This window comes from Chrysochloris asiatica, unplaced genomic scaffold (genome assembly GCF_000296735.1).
Source record: "Chrysochloris asiatica unplaced genomic scaffold, ChrAsi1.0 scaffold00099, whole genome shotgun sequence".
In the NCBI taxonomy this organism is placed as follows: domain Eukaryota; kingdom Metazoa; phylum Chordata; class Mammalia; order Afrosoricida; family Chrysochloridae; genus Chrysochloris; species Chrysochloris asiatica.
In genome coordinates, this window is record NW_006408617.1 from 5324599 (window position 1) to 5334486 (window position 9888).

General features: G+C 37.1%; 1 protein-coding gene across 6 annotated transcripts in view; it reads right to left on the bottom strand.

Annotated features, from left to right (window-relative positions):
* The window catches only part of SCN3A (sodium channel, voltage-gated, type III, alpha subunit), a 131604-nt gene that overhangs the window by 81283 nt on the left and 40433 nt on the right, over positions 1–9888 (bottom strand). For all 6 annotated transcript variants that reach the window (XM_006867001.1, XM_006866997.1, XM_006866999.1 and 3 more), the window contains one exon: positions 4118–4408. In XM_006867001.1, the coding sequence (XP_006867063.1) occupies positions 4118–4408 (291 nt within the window). The remainder of the gene's footprint in view (positions 1–4117; positions 4409–9888) is intronic.

A 9888-nucleotide genomic window follows, 5' to 3' on the forward strand; every position in this document is an offset into this window, starting at 1 on the left:
CCAGACTGCAAAGCCATTTGAACTGCAAGGTTGGTGGTTCAAGCTCACCAGCTGCTCCTCAGAAACCCCATACAGGGTCGCTATGGGTCAGAATCAACTCAACAGCACTTCACAATAACAACAAAAGGAGCTCTGGTAGTATAGTGGTTACAAATTAGGTTGCGAACCTTAAGGTCAGAAATTCGAAACTACCAGCTGTTCCATGGGAGAATGATGAGGCTTTCTGTTCCTGTAAAGATTTACAGCCTTGGAAACCCTGTGCAGGGTCGCTATGAGTCGGAACCAACTCCACGACACATCACCACCAACCACCAATGAATTGGAAATGACTAAGCAGCAGTGGGCGTGGGTATTTGGATAGACTTCTAACATACCCTAAACTCATTTGTTTACTGCCCATCTCCTCCTGTAGACTAAAAGTGGCATGAAGTGAGAGAACGTATTCCTTTTGTTCTTTGAGCCATTCTCATCATATACATGTGTTCCTGCCATATAGTAAATGATGAATAAATATTGGCTTCACTGAACAAACTAGTCCACAGAGTTTTATTTGAACACAACAACAATAAAAATAATTTCAATTTCAAAAACTTGTAAATATGTTCATGAAAATATTGCTACATATGCGTATACGTCTATGAGTAACAGAAACCACTAAAGGTTTCTCATTTTCCTTACTGGAGACTCACTTGCCCATTCTAACTTAACAAGAAGTTTGTTGTTGTTAGTAAAGGCCAAGTAAGTTCTAACTGATTGTGACCCTATGTAGTGGTTCCAAGGAGCAGCTGGATTTGAACTGCTGACCTTGGAATTAAGTGCTTACTCTACAGAACCACACCAGAAACCCAATAAGAAGTTTACTGTCTTATAACCAAAACCCAACCCAACCCACTACCAATGAGTCAATCCTGTTCATAGTGGCTCTCTAGGGTGGAGTAGAACTGCTCCATAGTGTTTCCTCATATTTCTTCCATGGAGTGGGGGGTAGGTCTGAACTGCTGACCTTTCAATTAGTAGCCCAATGTTTAACCCACTGTGCCACTAGGGCTCCTTAATTTGCATATTGTCTTTCTCAAAAAGTTAATGGAACAATTAAATGAAAAGATAATGGAATTTATCCATGGATATATCATTCAATTACTCCCTCAAACTCTCTTATTTAGGTATTACCATTTCTTGAACTCCTGGTGTGGCACTGTAAGATAAGCACTGGAGTGATAAACACTTGGTCAGTGATTAAAACTCATCAGTTGCTCCTTGGAAATCCTATAAAGGGTCACCATGAGTTGGAACTAACTCAACAGCACTTAACAACAACATCACAATTTCTTATTGAAAGCAAAGATTTGCAGCATTTACTGATGAAGATAAAAGACTACAGCCTTCAGTATGACTTATAGCTCAACATAGTGAAAACAAAAATCCTCACAATTGGACTGATAAGCAACCTCATGATAAATGGAGATGAGATTGAAGTTATTGAGTTTCATTTTACTTGCATATACAATCGGTGCTCCTGGAAACAGCAGCAAGAAATCAAATGATGTATTGAATTGGGCAAATCTGCTTCAGAAGACCTTCTTAGAGTGTTAAAAAGCAAAGATGTCACTTTAAAGACTAATGTGACCCAATTCATGGTATATTAAATCAGTTCCTATGTATGTGAAAGCTAGACAATGAATAGGGAAGACTGAGGAGGATTGATGCCTTTTGATTATGGTGTTGGTAAAGAATATTAAACATACCATGCACTTTCAGAAGAATGAACAAATCTGTCTTGGAAAAGGTAAAGCCAGAATGCTCCTTCTAAGCAAAAATGTAGAGACTTATACATACTAAGGCTATGTTATCTGGAGGACCAGTTCCTGGAGAAGGACATCATGTTTGATAAAGTAGAAGGTGAGTGAGAAAGAGAAATGCCCTCAATGAGAAGGACTAATACAGTGGCTACAGCAGTAGGTTCAAACACAGCAATGATTATAGAGATGGCACACGACCAGGCAGTGTTTTGTTCTACTGTACATGGTGGTTCTGTGCCATGGAGTCGATTCCGACTCATAGTGGCCCCGTACAGGGCTTCCGAGGCTGTAACAGCTGGTAGTTTCGAACTGCTGACCTTGAGGTTTGCAGTCCGATTCGTAACCACTATGACTCCAGAGCTCCCAGAGCCACTATTGGAACTGATTGAATGGCACCTAATAACAACAAACTTCTCATTTCTCAAAAACATTACAAAGTATGAACAACTTGACTAAGGTCACAGAGATCTTTTGAAGTTGAGATAAGAGCACACATTTTCATGAAATTAATCATCATGTGTAATGTCAATACTCCTAATTCTATTGACTCCTAATATGAATTATGAAGAAATATCAAGAATGAACGTTTGAACCAAAAATAAGAAAAGAAAAGAAAAGAAAATCTAGTCTGACCAACTGAGTTGCTTTATACTGCTTCAAGTGAATTCCAAGTATCCAAGTATGTCTGGCAGATTCAATACCACATTTTATTCAAGATATTTTATTACTTACGATAGTGGTAGTTGAATTGCTTGATAGTGAAACTATCTACAGGAAAAGCTTTTACCTGTATGTGCATGTCTATTTTATCTAACATGAGAATTCAAGGATTAAGTTATTAATATAAATTCTATATCTGTTTTTCAAGATTTTAATTTTCAGTATACATAATAAAATAAACAGCCACTGATAACATCATATCCAATTCTCCCAAATAAACGGTAAACACCACTGAATTTTGAGTTTATCACTTTTGAATTTTTTTTTTGAATCTGTGCTTTATAAAAAGAGTATTATACATGTTAGTTGCTTTCCAGTTTTTTGTTTAAATTATTATTAACGCAGTGTAACCTCAAAGCATTACTTTTAGGGTGTACTCTGGTTCAGATTAATTTCATTAGAAGTTAATAATTTATAAGAGATAGAAATTCTAAGGGAACTATGTAGAATGTTGAAATCCATAACACTATATATCACACCTTTATATTCACAATTTACATTACGATGTTATTGCTAGGTGTCATGAGATTGGTCCCAATGCATAGCTACTCTATGTACAACAGAATGAAACATCACTGCAGACCCTGTGCCATCCTCATAATTGTTACTATTTGAGTCCAGTGTTCCAGTCACTGGTTCAATCCATCTCATTAAGGGTTTTCCTCTTTTTAACTGACCCTCTGCTTTACCAAGCACGATATTTTTCTCCAGAGACTGATCCCTCCTGATAACATGGCCAAAGTATGTGAGATGAAACCTCGCCATCATCACTTCTAAGAAGCATTCTGACTTTACTTCTTTAAAGACGGATTTGTTCATTCTTCTGGTAGTCCAAGGGACATATTCAATATTCTCTGCCAACACCATAATTCATCAATTCTTCTTTGGTCTTCCTTATTCATTATCCAGTGTTTACATGCTTTAACTACATAACCCATAAAACGATTCTTCTTAGCACCAGATAGTTAAGGCTAATTTTTCCTATTAGAGTTGAAATATGTTCAAGGAATGGGTAGCTGGCATTAAATCAGAGCAAAAATAGACTTCCTTCAACTGCATTCTCTTCTAGAAAACTTAGATCATAATTTCACTTTAATGTGTCATAGCATGACACCATATCACTATGATGGATTCATGACAGTACAGTTCTCCTACCAAGGGGTTAAGGCAAAACTCAAAGAGACATTTTGTTTCAAAATGCATGCATACATTACAATCACAATAGCAGATAATAAAGGCAGAAACCCACAAACAAAAATGATAAGTTCACCTGAGGTCTTAAGATGGAAATGAACATTGCAAAACAGTCTCAGTGAAGAGAAAAGCTAATGAACTGCATCAAAATAATAATGCAAATTAAGAAACACTGTCTCAAAACAGTGAAATATTCAAAGCTGATTACCTTAAACTAAGTTTATGCTTTAATGAAAACCCCCATTAAATACAGCTTATGTTAAGAATATAAACAGCTACATTAAGTTTAGTTTCCTGTCCATCACTTACAGTAGATTTTGCAAAAATATAACAAAACAAAATAAAGCAATTACAAAAGCAATAGTAACAACAAAGGAAACCATAGCAATCCCATGAAGTCATACCTGATGAGGGGAGCAGAATTTCTTCTCACTACTCAATCGGTTTCCATCCATGGAAAAAAGGAAACTTTTTCTTTGGCCACTGTCTTCCGATTCAGATTTAGGAAACCTGTCTCCCTCTCTTTTGTTGTTTCCTTCAAGATGCTCTCTCTGTCTTCGTTTCTTTCTTCGGTTTCTCCATTCCTTAGCACTTTTGGAGCTTAACTTGGATGCTTCTGAAGAACTTTCTAAGAGCTCTCCTAAGCCACCTATGCCACTGAAATCTCTTGAAGCGGCCGATGCTGCTGCAACCGCCTGTTGTGAAACAAAGCCAACACTGTGTAACTTTGAAAATGATTAAGTATGGTATACATGTTGTCATTTTTAACTATTTCATTCAGAAATAATGTTTTCTGGTTGGTTCACTGTGGAATACCACGAGATTTTACATAATTGTTACCAGTTACTGACGAGTCAGCTCTACCTCATCGTGACCTTATGTATACCAGAACCAAATGTTACCTGGTCCTGTCCATCTTCCTGATTGTTGATATATTTTAGTCCACTAAATTTACTTAATTATCAATGCTTAATACAGGAGCTCTGGTAGTGTAGTGGTTACGAATCGGGCTGTGAACCACAAGGTCAGCAGTTCGAAACTACCAGCTGTTCTTCCGGAGAAAGATGAGGCTTTCTACTCCCGTAAAGATTTACAGCCTCGGAAACCCTGTACAGGGTTCGCTATGAGTCGGAGCCAACTCCACAGCACATAACAACAACAATAACAATCTTTAAATGAAGTCCTGGTGTGGAGCTGTAGGATAAAGCACTGGACCACAAGGTCAGTTTGAACAATAAGGTAAGCAGTTCAAATTTACCAGCCTTTCCTTGGACGCCCTATACAGAGTCACAGTTTGATGGCACTTAACACAAACCATCTTTAAATAATGTAAAACAATATGCTAGCCTATGCATTAGGGCAATGAAAGTGTGACTTTGTACATTTCCTTCAATAAAAAAACAAACAAACAAAAACACTCTGTTTATATTAGCTTCAGGGATGACAATGACAGTGTGGCACTGTAGGATAAGTACTGGACTGGTAACTTCAAGGTTGGTGGTTCAAACTCAGCAGTAGTGCTGGTGTGGCACCATAGGATAACTTGGTAACTGCAAGGTTTATGATTCAAACCCAGCAGCCATTTTTGGAAACCCTATACAGGATCTCTATGAATTGGAACCACCTCCATGGCACTTAACAACAACAATATATTTTAAAAGCAAATGTTATCTTAGTAGTGATTGCAAAGAACGGGGAATGGGAAGGTAGGATGGTTGGCTGGCTGTGCACTGGAGAATTGGTTCCAACTCATATTGTTATTATTAAATGCTGTCGAGTCGGTTCCAATTCATGGCAACTCTGAGGAACAGCTGTGAGTTTGAATTGCTGACCTTGTGGTTCACACTCTAATGCTTATCCTATAGTGCTGTGCCAGAAATCCACTCATAAGTGACTTTGTATAAGATTTCCGAGGCTGCAAATCTTCACAGGAACAGAAAGCTAGTGGACTCAAACTGCTGAGCTTGTGGTAAAATGACAGAATAACTGGTCTCACTCCTATTCTTATTCCATCCATACTCTCCTTTCTCTCGAATGCTACTGTCAACAACTGACTGATATTATCTCCTTCTAAATCTACGGTAAAAAACAGTTTCTTTATTTCTTTTCCGAAGTTAGAGAATTCAGTGTGCTATGGTGTAGTGCTGTGGGTTAATGCGACAGATTGCAAAGCCATTTGAATTGCAAGGTTGGTGGTTCAAGCTCACCAGCTCCTCCTTGGAAACCCTACACAGGGTCACTATGGGTCGGGATTGACTTGACGGCACATAGCAACAACAAAATGTATTGGCTACTAGATCCTTTGCTCTGACTTAAATATTTAGTATTATAGTTTACATTCCTGGAGTTATATTTTGGCTAGAGAATTGATATCACAGCACCTAGTTTTAAACATTTATATGTTTATAAATTATTAATTGTTGTTATATATACTGAAAGGAGTCCTGGTATGACACTGCAGGATAATGTACTGCAAAGTCAGTTTGAATCATAACGTCGGCGGTTCAAACCCACCAATTGCTCCTTACAAACCCTACGCAGCACTGATATGGGTCGGAACAGACTTGATGGCACTTAACAACAAATAACAGAAAAGTATTAAAATGTCAGTCAATGTATATCTTAAACAATTATGCAAAAGCTATGGGAACTTCTTCAAATAGTTTCTTCCCACACTTTAGCTCAAAGTACTCTAAGCTGTTTGTACACAGCCAGGTCTTAAGTGAAACATGGTAAATGTTTTGTATTTTCACTCATATGAACAGTATTTTTAGACTGGAAATGATCTAATCATGACTATAGAGGATATGAAACATCAATGTGGTCCATATCAAAGCTGAGTTCTCATTAAGTATATTCCTGTTTTGAAACATAACACAAAAATAAGGATGGCTAAATCATGAAACTGTTAGTTAAAACTTGTACTGATGTTATTATTTCATAAAAATGACTCTAACTTGCATAGCATTTTTAGCCATTTTCCCAGATTATAAACTAGATAAGATTTTTGTCAGTGTGTCTGTATGCCAAGTGTCACTTAATCCTAAAAGAACTCAGTAAATGTTTGGTGGTATGGCATTTAGTATACGCACTGGCTTGTTAACAGAAAAGTGGGCTGTTCAAACTTGCCACTTGTTAGAAATCCTATACATGGTCTCTATGAGTCAGAAAAGACTTGACAGCCTTTATCAACAATAACAACAAAAGTTTGATGAATAAAAATGTAAAAAGCCATCTTGTTGTCAACTGTCTCAGGGTAAAGGAGAAAAAACATGCATAACCTTGATTTGTCAAGATCTCATAAATATATGTGTGAAAATGATCTCTATAACAACAAAATATCTTAGGAAGGAATGAAGTAATAACTCTTATCTCAAAAATTATTATTTTTTTAAAGTTTCAAAACTAATGGTGCTATGCTTCAAGTTCTATAGGATTAACATGACACCAGGGATGTGAAATACACTACTAAGTGTAGTAGTTAATTTATGTGTTGGAATAAGCAACACATAAAATGCTGTTGTTAGGTACCATTGAGTTGGTTCCAATTCATATCATCATATGTACAATGGAACGGAGTACTTTCTGGTCCTGTCCCATCCCCACACTCATTGCTATGCTTGAATCCATTATTGAAGCCCCGGTGTCAATCCATATCATTGAGAGTCTTCTTCTTTCTTGATGACTCTCTACTTTACAAAACATAATGTCCTTTTCCAGGGACTGGTCTCTCCTGATGACATGTCCAAAATATATGTAACAAAGTCTCACCATCCTCGCTTCTAAGTTGCTTTTGCAATAAACTTATTTGTCTATATATGAAACCCATAGCTAAGATTCCATATAAGACAATACTTATGATAAAACTGAAACACTAATTCAGAATTTGGCTGCTTATTTACGTACTATGAAATAGACAGATTTTTGTTAATTATTGATCACCAAGATCACTTCTCATATCATCTGTGATGAGAGATGAAAAAGAAGAATGAGCCTATAGATGTAAAATAAAGTGAGTGAATCATTCATCAGTAGCAAGTTAAATATAGTATTTGGCACATCCAAACCAAACCCACTGCTGTCAAGTCAATTCCAATTCATAGAGACCCTATATAAGGTTTCCAAGACTGTAAACTATAAATTTTTAGGGAGCAGTCTAACTCATCTTTTTCCTATGCAGAAGCCCATGGGTTTGAACTGCCGACCTTGTAATTAGCAGCCCACTGCCTACCAATCAGCATGTAAAACATGCATAATATACAGAATTTATTGAAAAAAATGAGTATGCCTATAACTCTTGTTTTTTCCAAATACAGGGCTTAATTCATCTTTCCACTTTGTATACACACACATATATGATACAAGGTTCTGATCATTTATTAAATTGTTTGTCACTAAAAACAAAGGAAGTGGTGACAATACTCCCTTGCCATAATCTGAACCACATGCTCATTTAAATTACTTCTGGAAAATGTTTTGCATAAGCCATGCTTTCCCTACCTATTCTGGGTAACAGTTCAAATAATTCAAAATCAAAACAGATATCTATGGCAACAAAGGTTGTCTCTGACATAACACATTTTATATATCATTCATCAACTCAAATCTGCCACTTGTTCCATTTCCTGAGATTTGCAATTCCCTCAAAGGCAGATGTTTCCTGTCACCTCCCATTTCTGTGTACCTGTTTATTCCCAGTGCTAAAACACTGCTATGTCCTGCTTACCTGGAATGGTAGTATCACTTTCACAACTGACTTGTTCAATTTCACTTTAACAAATAACAATACATGCCTAATTTACACAAGGAATATTTTCTTCTACTCAAAACGTTTCTGTGTGACTTGAAAAGACTTCTAAAACTCACTGAATCTACATATCTGTATGTTCTTCAAAATGCAATCATGTGGCTGTGTTTGCAATGATACTTCATTCATTTTAAACATAAAACAAGTTTATAAACCCCATTAAAAACTCCAAGATTTAATTATATCTATTCAAAGACCACAGAAGAATTGATGCTTTTGCGTTATGGTGTTGGTGGAGAATATTGAGAGTGCCATGGGCTGCCAAAAGAACCAACAGATCTGTGTTGGAAGAAGTGTAGCCAGAATGCTCCTCGGGGTCAGGATGGACAAAATCCGTCTCTCGTACTTCGGACATATTGTCAAAAGGGACGAGTCGCTGGAGAAAGATATCATATTTGGTAAGGTGGAGGGTCAGAGAAAAAGAGGAAGACCTCTAGCGAGATAGATTGGCTAAGTGGCAGCATCAATGGGCTCAAGTATGGCAACAATTGTGAGGTAGGCCCAGGATTGGGCAGTGTTTCATTCTGTTGTGCATAGGATTGCTATGAGTCAGTACTGACTCAATGGCACTTAACAACAACAACAAAAAATTCTAATTCTAAGGAGCTCTGGAAACATAGTGGTCATGAATTGGGCTATGAACCTCAAGGTCACCAGTTCAAAACTACCAGCTGTTCCATTCGAGAAAGATGAGGCTTTCTGCTCCTGTAAAAATTTACAGCCTCAGACACCCAGTACAAGGTTGCTATGAGTTGGAACCGACTCCGTGGCATAATAACCACCATTCTAATTCTATCCCTGGTTATACTGGATATATTAAATGACACTAATTCTGTCACAGAGCCTACTTTAACATTTTTTCTTATCAGACTAATATCAATTTTATGGCTTATACTAAACTGGGTGGTATTGGACATTTAAAGATCACAAATTAAATGTCAAACACAATTACGATAATCTAGGAAAAAAAACATTTCTTTCTTTCTAGTGGCTAGTATTTATCTGTTTAAACTGAACTTGAAATGTGAGTCTACTGAACTTAAAAACACACCCACTGCTGTCAAGTCAATTCCAACACATAGTGATTCTATGACACAGAGCAGAGCTGCCCCATTGGCTTTCCAAGACTGCAAATCTTTATGAAACAGACTGCCCCAGGTTTGAATGACTGAACTTTCAGTCAGTAGCACAGTGCTTAACAAACTCCACTGAGCTTATATAATCTTATCATGGCTAAACACTGGGAACATATCCAGATCAGTCATGAGGTACAATGCTATCTGTGATAGGATAACATCCATGCGCCTACAGGGAAGCCCAATTAATACCACTATTATTCAAATTTACGCACCAGCCACTAAAGCCAGT